Raw genomic sequence first — 20,461 nt, 5'->3', positions numbered from 1 at the left:
AAACTATGCATCCAATCATCAAATGAACGTGATTTTTGTATTTTTTGGATCAAAATTGCCTTATATGAAGAGTTTTACTGAAATCTGAAACGAAAAATTTGTCTCGATTTTTTGTAAATTTTCAAAGGGGTACCCCTTAAAAAAAATCGAAAAAATCGTGAAAAATTTTCTGTTTCGGAATAAGATAAAACTCTGTACATAAGGTAATTTTGACCCAAAAATTTCAAAAATCGAGTTTATTTAACGATTGGGAGAATAGTTTCTGAGAAAATCAATATTTTGGATCGATTTTTGTTGTTATCTCGAAAACTATTCCTCCAGCCATTAAAAATACCCGATTTTTGAATTTTTTGGATCAAAATTACCTTATAAACTGTGTTTCATCAAATTCCATAAAGAAAAAAATTTTACGAATTTTTCGATTTTTTTGAAGGGGTACCCCTTAAAAAAATTCCAAAAAATCGAAAATTATTTAATGTTTCCGATTTAAATGAAAATCATAATATAAGGTAATTTTGACCCAAAAAATTCAAAAATCCGGTTCATTTAACATTTAGATGAGTAGTTTTCGAGATAAAGTCAAAAATCGATCCCAGATATCAATTTTCTTCGAAACTATTAATCCAACCGTCAAATGAATACAATTTTTGAATTTTTTGGGACAAAATTACCTTGTAAACTGAGTTTTATCAAATTCCGAAACAATAAATATTTTTCAAATTTTTCGATTTTTTTGTACCCCTTCAAAAAATTGAAAAAAATGGAGACAAATTTTCAGTTTTGAATTTCGATGAAACTCGTTACATAAGGTTATTTTGACCCAAAAAATACAAAAATCGCGTTCATTTGATGATTGGGTGCATAGTTTTCGAAATATCGCCAAAAATCGCATATGAAGATCGATTTCTCGGATCGATTTCAGGGAATTTCTTATAAAATCCTTGCCTGATAGGCAAATATACCCAATATTCGTTACTTTTATGTCTAAGCTACTCGAGAAAAAAACTAGCTAGGCTAAAGTTTCTTGGTGAAGTTCAATATTATTTATGATCAAGAATTAAAATATAAAAATTGAGTCAAAACAGTCAAATAACGCTCGGTTAAATATAACTTTAAGTTTAAATTAAAGTAAGAAAATGGAATTTATTTTTCACTGCTTGTATGAATTAATTGTTTTTTTCCAACTTCGTTAAATCTCTTTCCAAAATTGATTATTTTTAATTTATACAAAAAGGAATTAGATGCTTCCTCTTCCCCCCTCCAAACTTCCTGTTTTCTAGTTAAATAATACAATATGTATTGTTATTAATCATAAAAGTGTGTAACTAATGCGTATGGATCAATAATTTATAATGAGCTTAGAATAAATTAAGGTAAAAAAACTTTGAACAAAAAATAAACCGAGTCCAAAACAAGTGAAAACAAACAATTGACTGAGTTAATTGTTGAAATACTATGTATAGACAGTGTTGATTATTCTGTGACATTACACCTACATATATGTCACACATATATAACTTATATACCCATATAATACATACTATGCAATTTACGCTTAATTTGCGCCCTCACGGGTAAACAGTGATGTTTACGAAAAAATGTTTCAAACAAAAGTTGGTTATTTTTTTATAAAGAATATTTTTTATATTTAAACTTTTGTTCTATCTCTAACGGTTTTCAAGACCCAATTGACCTATGTTGCTCATTTACGAATTCGACCTCACTTTTTATGTCCTGAGTACGCTGTAAAAATTTCAGCTTGATATCTTTTCTCCTTTTTTGAAATCCGTTGAAAATGTGTTAGAACTAGTTGAAATCATTTTCATATTTAGATTGGAATTGTTTGTAGGTATGATAGTGGTACCAAATATTTTTTAAAAATAAAGAATGTCACTCACTGTGTCATTTGATTCGTTATAAATTATTCAGTTCAATTTAATATTAATTATATTTCATTAGAATTAATTATTTAAAATGGTATTTTTATTATGCATTAGGTACAACTTACTACTACGTACTTAAATGCCCTGCATTTTTTATTTTTGTATGTCAAATAATCAAATGATTGTGTTTTTGTAAATTTATGGTGATTTTTTTTCTCGAGTAACTAAGACATAAAAATTACGAATTTTGGGTAAATTTGCCTAATAAGAAAGAAGAAATTTCTTGAATTTCCTGATTGTCTTTTTTAAGAGGTACCCTTAGAAAAATCCGTGCAAATTTTTCTATTTTAAATTTGATAAATATAAATATAGCGCCAATTGTAATACACCCCACCGACAGAAGGACGGACAGCGAAGCAAAAAGATTACACTGGTTACTCTTCGAGAACGGAATCCTAAAAAAGGATAACTGTATTTACCTGTCAACTTTTTCGTTTTTTTAAGAAACTGTTGACCAATAAATACAGTATTTCTCGGATAGAAATTCCTGTATCATCCAGTAGATCTATTATTAAAATGACATTAGGCTGGAATTCCTAATAATTATGCCATAAAGTTGCTAATAATTGTTTATCTGTTATTTTTTCCCCAAGGCCATTAGGTGATGATGTCATAGTTTTTAAGATAAATGTGTGTTTGGTTAAATTCATTATAAATCGTGATATTTATGTAATTTAATATTCTAATATTGTTTGCCACCAATTATCACCCGTTAAACAATTAACGATATAATAAAACCTCCAGAAAGTATTTTCGATGAATTCGAATAAAAGTCTGGCATAGAAATTGTTTATATTACGATAAATAATCAAAATATCTGAATAGATATCAAGCCCGAAAACTCATTTTTCAAATATAAGACTGGAATTAATTTAAAATTACTGCAAAATATTCATTTGAGGGAAAATTTGGTAGTAAAATTTTATTCTATTTTGAAAGACTTATGCAATTAGACTCCGCATAATTCCAAAAAATACAACTTATCAGGAAACTTATCTTTAAGAGAGGGCTTTTTTTTATCTCACACTTAAGAAATTTCATATCGGACATATTATTACATCTGTACCGAAACAATATTTCTATGAGCTTTAATTCTAAACTTTACCAGGATTTGTATTCAAAGGATTGTTCAGTTAGATATTACCACTTTTTTGTATTTGCCTGCCTTTATTGGACACACTGGTTTCATATAAGTGGTAATATCTTACTGGACAACCTTGTATATTCAGTATCAATTATATATAAAAATTTAATTGACAGTTAATTGGAATCTATAATTCACAATTTCCATCTAAGCTCGTAACATCGGACATTCAATAAAATTATAAATACACAATTTTTTTAGTCTTATAGGCAACTTGTATATCGTGTCGGTAATATTTTACATAAAAATAGTTTATTTCTAAAACTGAATCATGTGTTAACAGATAAAATTATAAACGCACAAATTTTTTTATAATTGTTAATTCTTATAGGCAACTTGTATAGCGTGCAAGTATAATTTTACATAAAAATAGTTTATTTCTAAAACTAAATTATATTTTAAAATTATCTTAAAATGATTTGCAGCTTTTTTACGGAATAGGCGTACTTTAAACGTACTTAATTTCAATAATAGAAGAAATATCCAAAATCAACTTTGTTGTGATGTTGCCAGCTTTCATAGAATATATTTTTTTATAAAAGCTGGTAAAAGCTTCTTGTTATTGTTTGATTAAAACGACAATATAAAAAAAATAATGATAGCGTCAGTAATAACTATTTGTCCTACTTCTCTTAGAAAACCACACACTATAGATCTACAGCCACGCGCTATATTTTTGCATCATTTCAGAACGACTGGAATTTCGAAAAGATTTTAGTTGGCATATGCTTGAAACTCGAAAAATAACTTTTATCGATAAAAATTCTTCAAGCGAAAAATATTGGGTGTGTAGGTTTTCAATTTTTTGACTGTCGACTATTTGACAATAGTCGCTTATTTCCAGCGATTTTGAAATGATTGCCAAATACTACAGCCTGGCACTAGTCCTAACATGATAATCCGATAACATATTGTCGTTGTCAACTTATCGTTTATGAGTATCGTTTGAATAGCGAGTGAAGTGTGCGTCTGTGTTATAGAAAATAGATTACACTATTATTGATGATCACTAGAAAAATCACACCCTAGCTCCTTTTTTAATAATAATATAACAACAGCAACCATGGGCGAATCGTAGAAGGGGAGATTTTATTTTTATAATGATTAGTTCATACTCAACTAGTGTGTATTTATACTATTTTATCGACTTACATTTTAATAATGTTAAGTAATGTAGGCAATATTATATACATTGCTGTATTATTAAATGTATGTATTTATTATATTTTATTATATACAGTTAATGGTACATAAATGTATATAGGTTTGCCTATAGTATAATAAACATATTATATTTATTAGATTATGCCAGAATTGTTAGCTATCTGTATATATAAAAATAAATTGCTGTGCGTTAGTCTCGCTAAAACTCAAAAACGGCTGCTGGACCGATTTTCAAATTTTTTTTTTGTTTTGTTCGCTATAGTTCAGGGATGGTTTAGAAAAAAAAACTAAACAGAGCTGATATTAGAGTCTTCGTAGAGTTACTCACAGGGCATGATAACCTGAACAAGTTCCAACATTTCTTACCGTGTATGTTCCTCATGAACTTTTTGCTTCTTTTAAGGCAAGATATCCATTCCTTAAAGGCTTCCCACTTATTAGTTATACAAACTTACTAATTAGATGCCAAAATTTTAAGTGATTTTATACCTTAAAAATCACTTAAAGTTTATAGATTTTAATGAAACTCACCGAAATCTATTTTTTAAATACATTAACCCATATGCAGGGTATTTAAACAGTTAACTTTGTTAGTTTTCATCTTCACTTGTTTGTATTACAAAGTAATTTTATTACTAATTTTATTTTGGTTAAAAAATAATTGCTTAGATCAATTATTGTGAAAAATTTATTTAAAACGATAAAAAAAGTTTTTATGATCATGCAAAAAGTTGATTGACTTTTATTCATAGAAATTAAATAATAGACTAAAACCGGTTAAAAAGTTCATGATCCAGTTGAATTGAATTCTTGACTTGACCCACATTTTATTTTGCATTAGTTTGATTAATGATCTGTCTATTCAAAGTAAAAATTTTTATACCTTTTATATTTTCGTTGGTGTAAATCAGTTTAATTCATTTTAAGATCAATTTCTTTTTGATTTTTCTGTATATATGGAAATAAGGGCATTGATATTTTGATCTGTAAGACTCTCATAATACTCTAGACATATAATCAATATTTTTAATACATGTTCTCCTAATAATAATTTAAGAACTTTTGATATTTTTTTAACCACTTTTCTACGAAATTTGTTGTTTTTGGCCATGGGTGAGAGCCCTCTTACCTAATTTTGTTACCAAAATCTTTTTTGTGATCATAATTTTATACGAACTGTGGACATAGCAAATAATGGAAAATTTTTAACAAATTGATTAGTGTGTATCTGGCTTTATAATCAATGACGTAAGAATGTGATTAGGGATAACAAGGATTGTTTAAGCAGCTTTGTTTAAACAATAAAAAAACATTATTAATAGAACAGAGGGATGCAGAAGTTTATTTTTAAATTATTTCCATAAATAAAACTTATCAACTAAAATTGTATTAATATTAATAAATATGTACAGGAAGGTTCAAGAAATGATCAATAAAGGAACTTTTTCAGTCTGCATGAAATTTTGGAAAGGGTGGATAGTCCTTATTGAGGAGTTTAGGGGAAAGAAATTCTGCAACTTCAGGATTTTACAGCTAACCTTATTCAAACTTTGTGAAACCAAATATGTCGACAAATGCTTTCATGCTGGAAATACCTTGTCCTAGTCGGCAGAAAAGATTATTTGCTTATACAGATATGGTTATCATTTTGAAATTCATTAAATTATCGAACAGTTCCTAGCCAGTCTGATTTAATAAAATCAGCACCACGTTCCCCAATCATAAAAGCAGGCGCATTCGTGTGCGCTGACAAGGCGAATGGTATTACACTTGAGTCGACCACACGTAACCGACTAATTCCATGCACTTTCAAGGTATTTCCTACAACAGCCATTCGATCAGTTCTTGGACCCATTCGACATGTTCCCACTTGATGATGTAACGAAACACTTGTGTGACGTAATGCACATTCCCAATATTCGTCCGATCCGAATATATACTGTTCACATCCTGGATATGGTACATCATGTAAATAGGATCCATAACGAGCGAAAGCTTTTGTTTTCGATAGCTTAATAATATGTCGTATTGCTTCGATCATCGTTTTAATATCCTCATTTTCTGGATCAGTAAAATAGTTGCCATGCATTATGGGATGATGAAATATATTTTTGGATTTTAACCTTAAATATCCATACGATTTTGGATGTAACAACATTGGAAGTATGGTCCAACAAGGACGTCCTCCAATATCCTTAAATACAGCGTCATAAAACCATTGAGCCATATTAAACGTATCCTTCAGGATTGTTCCATTATCGGAGTTCATCGACAATGGTGCAAATATCAATTCGACGTCTGGATAATTTGGTGGTGTACCTTTTGCTACACTCGTTTTAATATATCCTAATGCTTCGACACCACCCAAAGATGTTAAAATTCCTTTCCCCGTTTTGAAATATTTTGCAATATTTTGTGGAAGCATTGCTTTTGTTAAATTTAACGACACGGATTCGTTTAGTAAAAATGTTAGACCTATAAAAGTTAAATGATCTTGTAAAAATTGTCCCACAGGTAAATCTTGTATTACAGGGATATCAAGTTCCCGTAAATGTTCTGCAGGTCCTACTCCCGAAAGCATTAATAATTGTGGAGATGCGATTGGACCTGCGGATAATATAACTTCCTTCTGTGCCAACGCTGTGTATGGTAACTTATTTCGAACATATTCCACGCCATATGCAATTTTCGTTTTGGGATGAATTAAAATTTTTGTAACGCGACTTAGTGGTAAAATTCGTAAATTTTTTCGTTTTTCAACAGGTTTGATCATTGCTTTAGCAGCGCTACATCGAGATCCATTACGAATTGTTCCATGCACGACTGAAAATCCAAATTGATCACGTCCATTGTAGTCTAGGACCCTATGACCTAATTCCCGACCGCCAGCTAAGAATGTTTCGGTCATTTTCATATAACTTGTATCTTCAACATTTAATTCGCCATCTTTGCTATGGTAACCTTCGTCGAAAATTTTCAAATTCATTCGCTCCGAACGTTTATAATATGGGATGACATCCTTCCATAACCATCCAGGACAACCCAAAGCTTCCCAACGTTTAAAATCATGTTCGTTACCTCGCGTATAAATCATGTTATTAATTACACTTGTACCACCCAAAGCTTTTCCTCGTGGCCAGAAACATTGTTTTTTCTTCATTCCCAAACATGTATCATTTTGCTTAACCATTTTATATGGAAAAGCGTAATCAGTTAATTGATACCAGAGCGCAATTAATGGAATGTCTGTGAGAAAATTTTCTGGTTGACCTGCTTCTAAAAGTAATATATTCCATTCGGGTACTTGTGATAAACGATTTGCTACAGTGGCTCCACCAGCTCCAGAACCAATGACAATGAAGTCATATTTTTCGGTCTCTCGTATTGGACCTAAAGCAAAATTAATGCCTTTATAAATATTTTTTAAATTATTAATTCTTTTCTCGAAATTCATTTATTGTTGGAATGGTTTTTCGTGAAATTCTTAGTTTTTACAAAATTGAAGGTGAACAAAACCGTTATTTGAGATTTCTTCGATTTTGTTTTCAAAAGATTACACAATCATCTTCTGACATCATATTTGACCTAGTTTTCCGGATTTCGTTAATAGTCAACTAAGATCCCAATAGGTAAGAGATAGAATAACAATTTAAGTTCGAAAGGCGATCCTTATTAAAAAACTAAAAAATTTTTTCGAAAATCGTTAGTTTTCGATGGAAATTTTGTTGGCAAAAGTTGTCAACTACAAAAAAGGTCGTTTGTTTGTGTTAATAACTTTAAAATGAAGGTCAAATGACCTTGAAACTAGAATTTCAGGTCAAAGTCATGGATAAAGGTAAATGTCCTCTATTGTCCTTGACAATTTTTGACTGGAGCATTTTTCTGTGGTTAGCGTTCTTTTCCTTCGATTCAATGCAATAATGACATATTTTTAAGTCGCATTTCCTACAAAAGTTAACGATTTTCGATAAAATGTGATTTGATAAAATATGTAAGTTTTCTTATGAGGATCAATTTTCCAATTTAAAGTGTTATTCTATCTCTTACTTTTCAAGATCCAAATAGTCCATTAGAGCAATTCGGAGAACTAGACCCAATCTGATGTCAGAAAATGATGCCCCCCATCAAGCTCTGAAAATTTTGTTTAGGCCATTTTTTTATTGAAACGGTCCTCCTTGATTATCACTTTTTTTCGAAACTTACCTTTACTATACGGATATTCCTCATTAAACTTATACGAAGAAAATCGACCGAACTTTTGTGCATGCCATTTTTTACATTCATCAAAAAATTGTTTGTTAAAAAAGCACTCCGAAAATTCGATTAACACAATAATTAATACTAAACAAATTTTTAATTTAATTTTTCGACACATTCTAAAATTAAAGAGAGTTCTAAAAGTACTTCAAATACAAATTTAACACTCTGAACAGCACTCACACAACGTGTGAAGTGTTTTGATAAACTGCATGCGAATTACTTTTTATATGACATTCGCAAAGTAAAATTTAAATAATCCGTTATTTTGAATAGACAAGAAGAACCTTTTTCATTTTAAATTCAGAATAAAACACATTGAACTCAATGCAAATCAATGATGTGAAGATTTTGTATTTATTATATAGATTAGGAGATAATTACAATTATTTTCAATCAATTTATAAGGATGTATGAGAAGAAGCTGCGTTAGCTAAGCGAATTCCCTCAAAACTTGAAAAAGTAACACTTTTTTCTTAAAATCGAATATTATTGCATTTTTAGTTTTTAAGGGTACTTTTTGGCTTAAATCTGATCAAAATATACAAAAATATTTTTTATTTTGAAAAACTTCAAAATTTAGTATTTTTCGCACCCCCCTCCCACTTTACCCTTGTTTATCTGTTACCCTCGTTCGAAATTTGACCATTTTGAGCATTCGATGAACATTAAAATAATGAGCATCGATCGACGAAGGCATAATCGAAGAATCATTCATATAATTTTCTTTGACACTATTTTATGTTCTATAGGACTATTTTTTAATTTAATCGTATCCCTTCTGTCACGAAAATCATTTTATAAAAATTTACATTTTCCGATTATCTCAAATACCCACTTTAGTACCACAAGTATGCCGACTTAGCGGTGGAATGGCTTCTATTTCGAGTTTTCGGAAAAGTAAGACATGATGATTTTCATGAATGGCTCTTTGAAATTTATAGCTTCAAAAAATTAGCTTGTTGAAAATAAACTAACGCCTGTAACATAAATACGTATTTCGACCTATAATTACCAGGCACTTGATTTTGAAAGGCATTTAAAATTTTTTTTGTCACTGTCTCCAAGTCTATAATGCATTTAGAAACAAGGTAATATTTTTTTTTAAATATCTTAAAAACATGCTCAGGTAAAAAGCGAGTTTGAAGATGAAAGTGGTTTTTTTGGCGCGTTATTCCGTTTTCCTGTCCTGCACAATGTTTACATAGTTCAAAAAATACAAAGGCCCACAAAAGTAATCATCTTTACAAAAAATGCTTTGATTTTTTGGAAACAAAAATATGGTTTTCTAATAACAATCATTACTTTGTTTACACAGTTCCTCAGGAGAAAATTATTTTTTGCCTCGTAATATTTCTATTAAGGTAGTTGCTCCGTGATTGCAGTTTGTTCAAAAATTAACAAAATTTGGAAAATAAATAATTAAATGCACAATACATTCCGTGTAAAATTTGAAGGTGATTTATCACACCGTTTATGAGATAATTGCGATTAAAATTGAATTGTGAGAAACGTGCCAAAATATAAGTTAGCTATAAATCCTCTATTGAAGTGTTTTTAAATTGTATGCTTTATTATGTAACAAGGCTGATTTTAAAAAGATTAATTTTGGAAAACTAATAGTCATTAGTTAAAAGCATGGAAAATATTTTCCTATAAAGAAAATTATGACAAGCGGTACTAGTTTTTTCCATAAAATTCATTTAAAGTGATGAAATGAATGGCATTTGCGTGTCATTTCTTCTATAAGTGATTTTCTTTAAATCTTTAGGGATCAATATTTCAAAAACTATGGTATATATCGAAAAATTTTGCTTTTGATTTTCGTTTAATTTTCCCAAGTTATAATATAACTTAAATCTCAAATATTTTCATACATTAATTTTTTTGGAACGTTCTTAAGTTGGACATTCAAGGAAATATTTTAGTAGGAGAGAAGGCAGTTTTAAATACCCGGTATATACTTGTAACCTATAATTTTTGAAACAGCTTGTGTGTTTCCTAACGTACAATATTTCGTTATAAAATATGCAGCTTATAAATAATTGATAGTAATTTCCGACAAGCGTTCAGTAAAATCCCCGAATTTAATCTAGCTTAATGTGTACTAATTTCCATAATTTTACGGTCTTCTGAATAAAACTGTTAACAAATATTTTTCTCAAAGTGGACACAAGTGGATATAAAATTGTGAAAGCAATTTGTAACACTTTTTGAACTTATTTCTTTTCTTAGAAAATGTAACATTATTTACCTGCGAAAAATTCCATGTTTTCTAATTTAAAAAAAAAATCGGCCTAACGTTCCTAGAGCGAAAAAAGACACTATCGTTATCTGCATTTTTTTAAGAAATACATTTTGTTTTGGATAATAAGCCTAGGTCAAGTTTTGTAAACAAATTTAAATGACGCTTTAAATGGAAAAACAGTTTTTATAATTATGCAAAAAGTTATTGACTTGTTCAGTGGAATTTAATAATAGTCTACATTTATTTAAAACCGGTTAAAAATTTATCAAGTTCATGATCAATTGAATTGAATTCATTACCTACATTTTATTTTGCATTAGATTAAGAGGTCTTTTCAGTTTTTTAGACCAAAAAATCGACGTTTTTTGTATTGTTTTTTTGAAGTACTTTATAAACCGCGGAATATCACGGTTTTTTTTAGCTTAATTCAATTTTGAGAATCATTCGATATTTTGCTTTAAAATTGACAAATTTTGAGAAAATATTATGATATTTTTACCCGACTGTCAAGAAGTGGCTATGTTTCTCCCAAATTTGCATATTTGGTTGCAAATTTCGTTATTACCTCGTATCGTCCAAACAGCTCGATGGATTTCATTTAAGGTATGGCTATTATCGCCATTAAAACCCAAGTGTCCTTATCTGTAGGTGATTGAACAAAAAAGACAAAATGGCGGATTTTTGTGGCGAAATCAAACCCATCGAGTAGGGTATCAAAAAAAAGGAAATTAAAAGTAGATTACAAAAATGTTTATAAAATATATGTTTAAATTTAATTAGAAAGGGTAAATTCGATTAAAAATTTTAATACAGTACCTATAATAAGAGGATTTTTTTCGTATCGGGACACTAAAAAGTTTAAAATAAAATAAATCATTAAAAAAAATAAATACCCGACTTTTTTAAATAAAATCTGAAAAGAAAGAAACAAGTCCAGTAGTTTTCATAGCGATTTTAACAGTCGAGGGTCATTATTGAGAAAATTTGAGTCGGTCTAGATTTTAATGAGACCCGACTGTTAAAGTCGTTATGTAATAACTACTGAACTTCCTTTCTTTTCAGATTTTATTGAACATAGTCGGGTTTTTTATTTTTTGAATTATTTATTTTTTATAACCAAGGCCATCCCATAGTCTCATTCTTAAAATGGTTTTTAATAAAATCAGATACGCGTTCTCCAATCATCATAGCTGGAGCATTTGTATGTGCGCTCAATGCAAATGGAATAGTACTCGAATCAGCTACACGCAAGTTTTTAATACCATGAACTCGAAATTGTGATCCCACAACTGCAGTTGAATCGTTACGAGGTCCCATTTTACATGTTCCAACTTGATGATGTAACGTAGGTGCTAGGGATCGAACACAACATTCCCAATATTCGTCCGTACCGAATTTTAAAGATTTGCATGTCGGAAATGGAGTATCATATAATTTGGATCCAAAACGTTGGAACGCTTTTGTTTCAGATAATCGAATTATTTCTTTAACTGCTGCGACCATTGTACGAACATCGTGTTGTTCTGGGTCCGTATAATAGTTGCCATGTAAAATTGGATGATCGGATATATTTTTGGATCTAAGTCTTAGATAACCAGTTGATTTTGGATGTAGTAACACTGGAAATATCGACCAACTTTCCCGTTGACTTATTGGCTCGAAATATTCTTTGTAAAATTCTTTTGAAATACCAAAACCTTTACGAAAGGTTACACCTGCATCGGAACTAAGTGAACCTGCAACGAATACCAGTTCAACATCGGGAAAATCAATACGTGGATCTTTTGAAACATTCGTTTTAATAAAACCCAAAGCTTCAACTCCACCCAAAGTCGTTAATGGCCCCTTTCCACTGAAATATTGAATAAACGATGACAATTGCAAAAATTTGGTTAGCGTATACGAAGCGGTTTCGTTAATTAAGAAAGTTAGACCCACAAAACATAAATGATCATGTAAATTTTGTCCAACTTGTAAATCTTGAATCACAGGTATATCTAACTCAATTAAATGATTTTTTGGACCCACTCCGGATAAAATTAACAATTGTGGTGATCCGATTACTCCAGCTGATAAAATTACTTCCTTTTTTGCTAATGCTGTATGTTTTAGTTTAAATTCATCTTCAAATTCTACCCCATATGCAGTTTTCGTTTTAGGATCGATTAAGATCTTAGTGACCAGATTTTTAATTAAAATTTTTAAATTAGGACGTAGTATTATTGGTTCTAAAAACGCTTTGGCTGCACTACATCGTTTTCCACTTCGAATTGTTCCTTGTATTTGTGAAAATCCCCATTGCGAGTCTCCGTTATAATCGATAATTTTTCGACCAGTTTCACGTCCAGCCTCTAAGAATGCATTTACTAATGGAGTCTGATATGGTACGTCTTCAACGCTTAAATAACCGAAAATCCCATGGGCACCTGGATCAGCGTGTTTCAGATTTGCTTTCTCTGATTTTATGTAATACGGAAGTACGTCTTTCCATAACCATCCTGGATTGCCTTCTTTCTCCCAACGTTCAAAATCGTACTTATTTCCTCGAGTGTACATCATATAATTAATAACACTTGATCCTCCCAAAACCTTGCCACGGGGCCAAAGGCATTGTTGATTTTCCATTGCTGAAATTCGGTTAATGTTCTTAATTTTTATTTTCAGAAGTGAACAATTTTTTAATGAATTAATTTAAAATTTGAAATTATTAATATATTAGCTCATCGTGGCTAAAGAAGTTTTCACTTCAAAAATTTACTTACCCATACAAACCTCAGGCAATTTTTCCATTTTATATTGCCAATCAAATTCTGTTAATTGTAATAATGTACATGCAGCTGGAATATCCGTAAAAAAGTTTTCTAGGCCGCCCGCTTCAATTAATAATATTTTCCAATGTCCTACTTCTGATAAACGATTTGCTATTACCGACCCTGCAGAACCGCCTCCAATAATTATAAAATCATATTCTTGGTTCTCTCCAGGAAGTCCTTGAAGGAGAATGTTTTATGTTTAGTACAAAGTTAGAAAATTCAAGTTCAAGGTTGAAAAGAAAAAGGTCAAAAAACACGATATAATCGAAAACTGAATTTTCATAAATTTGAAATACAAGTGAAAATTAAAATCTCATTTTTCGTTTTATTATGGGATCACAATTAATTTTGAAATCGTTAAACTAGATAATTTTAAGTACAAAAATTTATACTTACCCTTTGGAAAAAGCGTGTAGTTGGAAAGTGAGGAATAATTAAGACCACTTAAAGATGGCATTTGCGCAATTGCTAAAGATAACTTTACTAAAATAATTGCAATTAAAATCATAATGATTTTTCTGTTACTTAAATCGTTTTTGATTGAACTTAATTCCTTAAATTATCTAAATTTCGTTTAGTACAGCTTTCTAATTCAAACATTTGTCCTTTTTTCCAAGTGAGCTTTTTTTCCGGGCTTTAAGATACAAACTGCGTTGTATATTATGGACAAACAACTTTTAGTAAAAGTTTGAATCTATCAACTGTTAATAATTAGCGAAGTGGGAACTAGATACCGTATCAGGACCGTAATTGTAATTATTTCAGAAGGTAATTATGGGATAAAAAAAATTTCAAAAACAAAGATAAGTCTTAAAAAACGTATTTGGAAATATCAGCCATATATGACATTAATTTCGTGGAATCGGAATTAAAGTTGAGCTGTTTGTTTTGGGAAAGCAATCCAAATAGGGATCCATTCACGATTTTTGTAAATTTAGGCACAAATAATTGACATATTGAAAATATGTATTTTCTGCTTGAAATATGTTTTTTATAGTAATTTTCATTGAAAAATACGAAACTCCGGACCATTTGAACTTGTGATGATATAAAATTTTTTTTATCAATTTGAAAATGTAAAATTAAAGCACGTAAATACAGTAAAAATAAATCAATGAATTTTAAAGTTAAGCACGTAATAGTTAGAGAAACATTTGGTAAACAGAAACACAGGGTGGTCCAAGTTATAACAGTAGAACTTCATTAAATGATAGATAACTAGTCCAGGAAAATTGGTAACCGGAAATTAGTGAATTTTCATTAAATTCTGAAATGTGCAGTCATTAAGTTAAAAAATGGACTTTTTTGATAACTTAGCTAAATTTTATCCAATCTCGCTGGAATTTTTTTTGAAACCCACTAATTTAGGGTCAATCTTTTCATCTTTCATGTTAGATTTACGCTACCGTTAACCTTTGTGGTAAAAATCGAGACCAGGACCCTATCTTCTTGAGATCTGCGAAAGCTAGGTTAAATTTGATCACAAATTTGAAAAGTATGACCCAAATTTAGTAGAATTACATACTTTGTTTATCAAAATCGGATATAATTTAGATGTGATAGAGCAAAATTAAAATTTTTGGATTTTGATGACGTCATTAAGTTAAAAAATCGACTTTTTTGATAACTTAGCCAAATTTTATCTAATCTGATTGGAATTTTTTTTGAAACCCACTAATTCAGGGTCAATCTTTTCATCTTTGATGTTAGATTTACGCTACCGTTAACCTTTGTGGACAATATCGATACCAGGACCCTATCTTCTTGAAACCTGCGAAAGCTAGGTTAAATTTGACCACAAATTTAAAAAGTATGACCCAAATTTAGTAGGATTACATGCTTGATTTATCAAAATTGGATATAATTTGGATGTGATAGAGCAAAATCAAATTTTTTGGATTTTGATGACGTCATTAAGTTAAAAAATCGACTTTTTTGATAACTTAGCCAAATTTTATCCAATCTGACTGGATTTTATTTGAAACCCACTAATTTTTGGTCAATCTATTCATCTATGATGTTAGATTTACGCTACCGTTAACCTTTGTGGAAAATATCGAGACCAGGACAACATCTTCTTGAAACCTACGAAACCTAGGTTAAATTTGACCAAAAATTTGAAAAGTATGACCCAAATTTGGTAGGATTACATACTTGGTTTATCAAAATCGGATATAATTTAAATGCGATAGAACAAAATTAAATTTTTTGGATTTTGATGACGTCACTAAGTTAAAAAATGGATTTTTTTGATAACTTAGCCAAATTTTATCCAATCTGACTGGAATTTTTTTTGAAACCCACTAATTTAGGATCAATCTAATCATCTATGATGTTAGATTTATGCTACCGTTAGCCTTTGTGATAATAATCGGGACCAGGACCCTACATTCTTGAAACCTGTAAAAGCTTTTTTTTTGTAATTGTGTATTTTTTCTAATATTTCATTCCAGCCTATATTTCTTTGCTAAAATGTGTGCAACCTTGACCATTTTTAGACATTTACTACAATTTTACAATGGGAATCTCGTTTCTGAATTTAAGTAACCAAATGTCTCTTTTGCTTGGATTAAACGTTTAAAATAATGATAATTTCTTAATATATTTATAACCACGAAAGCGCTTATCTGCCAATACGTTATCTATCATTTGACGAAGTCCTGCTGTTATAACTTTACTCACTCTATAATTAAAAAATTTGAAATTATTAAAATAATTTAAAAAGTAGGTACTTATTTGCTAATGAAATGAGGCATTCAAGGCATCAAATTTTTATATCCATTTTTTTTTTTTTTTTTTTTGGTTTGATCACACTTCTAGGATTCAATAATAACGAAAAATTTGTGTTCTTATAATCTTTATTTTACGATATTGCATTTCTAATTAACTATCAAGATTTAGAAAATTTACTTAATATTCTGACAAAAATTTGAGTCATTAATGTTTTTGTACTTTTTTTTGGCATTTTATTTACATATAAAATATTATTGTTAAACTTGTAAGTTGTGGATCCATTTTTTGGAAACTCAGGCCCATGGATACGAATTCTTTTTTATCACCCAAAAAACCGTTCTTGAACTTATCCCTAAATTCGATCACAAATTTTTTAATAACCTAATTTAACCCAACGATCCTTAATAAAATCAGCAGTCCGTTCTCCAATCATAAACGATGGTGCATTTGTATGCGCAGATAAAGCAAACGGAATGACGCTTGTATCCGCCACTCGTAAATTTTTAATACCATGAACACGTAATTTATTATCCACGACAGCATTTGGATCGGTATCTGGACCCATTTTACATGTTCCCACTTGATGATGTAACGAGGGTGTTAAGGAACGAACACAACATTCCCAATATTCGTCTGAACCGAATTCTAAATGTTTGCATGTCGGGAATGGAATATCATGTAATTTGGTTCCAAAACGTTGGAACGCTTTTGTTTGAGATAATCGAAGAATTTCTTTAACAGCTGCGACCATTGTACGAACATCATGTCGTTCGGGGTCCGTATAATAGTTACCATGTAAAATAGGATGATGGAATATATTTTTCGATTTAAGTCGCATATATCCAATGGATTTTGGATGTAGTAACATGGGAACTATCGACCAACATTCACGTTCATTTATTGGAGCGAAATATTCCTTGTAAAATTCTTTTGTGATTCCAAAACTTCCAGCTTGAGCTGTTCCTGAATCGGAACTGACTGAACCTCCTACGAATATCAGTTCAACATCTGGGTAATCTCGTGGATCTGTTGAAACATTGGTTTTGATATATCCCAAAGCTTCAACTCCACCCAAAGTGGTTAATGGTCCGTTGCCAGCAAACATGTAGTCAATTATGGAAGATGGTTTCATAAATTTTGTAAGCGTATACGAAGCAGTTTTGTTAATCAAAAAAGTTAGACCCACAAAAGTTAAATGATCATGTAAATTCTGACCAACTTGTAAATCTTGAATAACAGGTATATCTAACTCAGTTAAATGATCTTTTGGACCCACACCGGATAACATTAATAATTGTGGGGATCCAAATGCTCCAGCGGATAAAATTACTTCTTTCTTGGCAATTGCTGTATATTTTCGCTTATTATTTAAAAATTCCACTCCATATGCTGCTTTTGTTTTAGGATCAATCAATACTTTAGTCACCCGACTTTGAACTAATATTTTCAAATTTTTACGTCGTTCTACAGGTTTCAAAAATGCTTTGGCTGCACTACATCGTTTTCCCTTACGAATTGTTCCTTGTACAGACGAAAATCCCCATTGTGTGAATCCGTTATAATCGACAATTTGTCGACCAGTTTCACGTCCAGCTTCTAAGAATGCTTTGACTAATGGAGTTTGGAATGGTACATCTTCAACAGATAAAAATCCTTTACGTCCATGAGTACCTGGATCAGCGAATTTCAAATTTGCTCGTTCTGATTTTATATAATACGGAACAACATCGTCCCAAGACCATCCGGGATTACCTTCCTGCTCCCAACGTTCAAAATCGTACTTATTTCCTCGTGTATAGATCATGTAATTGATTACACTTGTACCCCCTACCGCTTTGCCTCGTGGCCAGAGACATTGTTGATTTTCCATACCTGTTGATTCCAAAAAAAAAAAAAAAATTGAAACTCATAAACCCTTTTTTGTGGTGTAACCAAAATATTAAGAACTGGCCGCATTATAATTTTGAACTATTGGGCAATTAAATACTCCCACCCCTACCCCTCGGGAGCAGGGGAGTTTACTTTTGAAATAAATTTATGATAATATATATAATATCCGCTGTCCTTGATAAACATTCCTAATTAAGGATTGTAATTTATTTTTTATAAAAAGTGATCAATAAATAAATAATTGAATAATGCTATAAATTTTTTATAGCACGAACCTTGTATTTGTTTTGTAGAAGTTTTTATGGCTCTGATTAGACAAATGGATATATACTGTCCCGCAAAAAAAGTTGCACACTTCAAAAATTTTCAATTATCTCGAAATTTCAAATTGATATATCTCGGCGAAAAATTATTGAATCTGATTGAAATATATGTTATCTGATAGCTTGTACTTGAATCCGCCTCTCAAACATTTTTATCATCCCTTAAATAATTTTGCGTAGGGCTGAAACGCTGAGAAAAGCTTCAATAGCCGATAGCCCCGATATGTCTCAACTCGAGCCTTTGAAAGAGATCCTTGATCCTCAAGAGACCTCAAAATATTAACCGACATAGTAATAGGACCGGGTGGAAATTAAAATAATTAAATACAATCAAATTTACTTACCCATACAAACTCCGGGCACTTTTTCCATTTTATAGGCCCAATCATAATCGGTTAATTGAAAGAAAGCACATAATCCAGGTATATCTGTAAAAAAATTTTCTGGTTTACCCGCTTCTATTAATAGTATATTCCAATAAGGTACTTCTGATAAACGATTTGCTAACACTGACCCGGCTGGACCTGATCCCACAATTATGAAATCATATTCTTGTGTTCGTTTATTTGTACTACCTGGAAAAATTAAAATATACTCCATAAAATTCATTGTACTGTACCTACAAATTTCATTTTGTAGTTTTTCACGGATTACTCAGTTTGCACAACTAATTTTTGTTTTCGTAACGTTGTTTTACTTTTACAAACAAAAGAGTGTTGCCAAGTCAAAGCATAAATAGAATATCTAAAATCGTGCAGGAAATTTTGAATCGACTATATCTATCTTTTACATTTGTAATAAGAAAATTTATGTTACGAGTGAATTACGAAATGAAAATATGAGTAATTAGTAAAGAAATTCAACCAATGATTTAAGAAAATAATTTTTTTTACTCACCATAATTAAACACATAATTATTTCGTCCTAACGTATCAATATCTGATCCATTTAAAACTCGTGCAATATCCGTAAAAATTGTTGATTGAGCAAATCCCAACAATACTAAAATAATTGTTGTAATTAAAAACATTTTTTTTGTTATTGAATCACTTTTTTCTGTTACTTAATTAAATAATTTAAGACTAACTTTGTTTACAAAAATAATAACTGACTAAGGAGCACTTCAAAAAAAGTTGTTCTTGTTTCAAACGCGGCAGAATGAAGTCATGATGAAGGTAGTCATGATTATAAACAATATATAAACAAAGCTGGTTCCATATTATTTAAATACTAACAAAAGTTGTTTGTAAAAAAGACACCTGAATTCTTTTTTTAACATCTATATACAAAACTATCCAAGGAGATATGCTATTTAAGGTAGTACGAGCACCAAGGCAAATTTAGACTTGTGGTTGAAATTATTTGTACTTTATTTTCAATTTTGATGATAAATTTTGTTATAACTTCTTACTTTTCGTCTTATATTGTCAAGTTATAAGATAATTCACCATGAAAATTGAAAAAGTATATTTTTTAAAATTTGTGTTCCCACTACCGTGCTCATACATCCTTAATTATTCGGACACAATTAGTCGGACCCGGGTTTATTGGTTTTCAATAATTTATTAAGGTTTTAACTTTTATTTAAATAGTTTTCGAAATTTCTTTATATGGTGGAGATTTAAGGATGTATGAGCATGGTAGTGGGGGCACAAATTTAAAAATAGATATTTTCAATTTTGATGATAAATTTATATTATTACTTGACGATATAAGACGAAAAGTAAGAATAAAATTTTTCGATATCTGGCTTAATTTTCAAAATATCGAAAATTGAAAATTTTGTTTAATTATTTAGCTTTCGATATTTCGAAAACCAAGACACATATCGAAAAATTTTATTCTTATTTTTCGTCTACATTCATGAAGTTATAACAAAATTCATCATCAAAGTTGAAAATTAGATAAAAATAATTTCATCCCTTAATCTACCCTGCTATTACATG

General features: G+C 30.3%; 3 protein-coding genes across 3 annotated transcripts in view; 1 reads left to right on the top strand and 2 right to left on the bottom strand.

Annotated features, from left to right (window-relative positions):
• LOC123299838 (flotillin-2) overlaps positions 1 to 20,461 on the top strand; it is a 215,692-nt gene that overhangs the window by 2,416 nt on the left and 192,815 nt on the right. The gene's annotated exons all lie outside the window — the stretch shown is intronic.
• LOC123299835 (glucose dehydrogenase [FAD, quinone]-like) lies at positions 11,727 to 14,128 on the bottom strand. Its single transcript, XM_044882218.1, has 3 exons — positions 13,966 to 14,128; positions 13,519 to 13,746; positions 11,727 to 13,383 (listed from the first exon to the last, which is right to left on the bottom strand). Exons 1-3 carry the CDS (start codon positions 14,075 to 14,077, stop codon positions 11,867 to 11,869), a joined length of 1,857 nt encoding a protein of 618 aa, XP_044738153.1. The 5' UTR covers positions 14,078 to 14,128; the 3' UTR covers positions 11,727 to 11,866.
• Positions 16,469 to 19,591, bottom strand: LOC123299834 (glucose dehydrogenase [FAD, quinone]-like). The gene is made up of 3 exons (XM_044882217.1): positions 19,413 to 19,591; positions 18,860 to 19,090; positions 16,469 to 18,174 (listed from the first exon to the last, which is right to left on the bottom strand). Exons 1-3 carry the CDS (start codon positions 19,543 to 19,545, stop codon positions 16,676 to 16,678), a joined length of 1,863 nt encoding a protein of 620 aa, XP_044738152.1. The 5' UTR covers positions 19,546 to 19,591; the 3' UTR covers positions 16,469 to 16,675.

This window comes from Chrysoperla carnea, chromosome 5 (genome assembly GCF_905475395.1).
Source record: "Chrysoperla carnea chromosome 5, inChrCarn1.1, whole genome shotgun sequence".
In the NCBI taxonomy this organism is placed as follows: domain Eukaryota; kingdom Metazoa; phylum Arthropoda; class Insecta; order Neuroptera; family Chrysopidae; genus Chrysoperla; species Chrysoperla carnea.
This window is presented reverse-complemented; position numbering and strand designations above follow the sequence as displayed.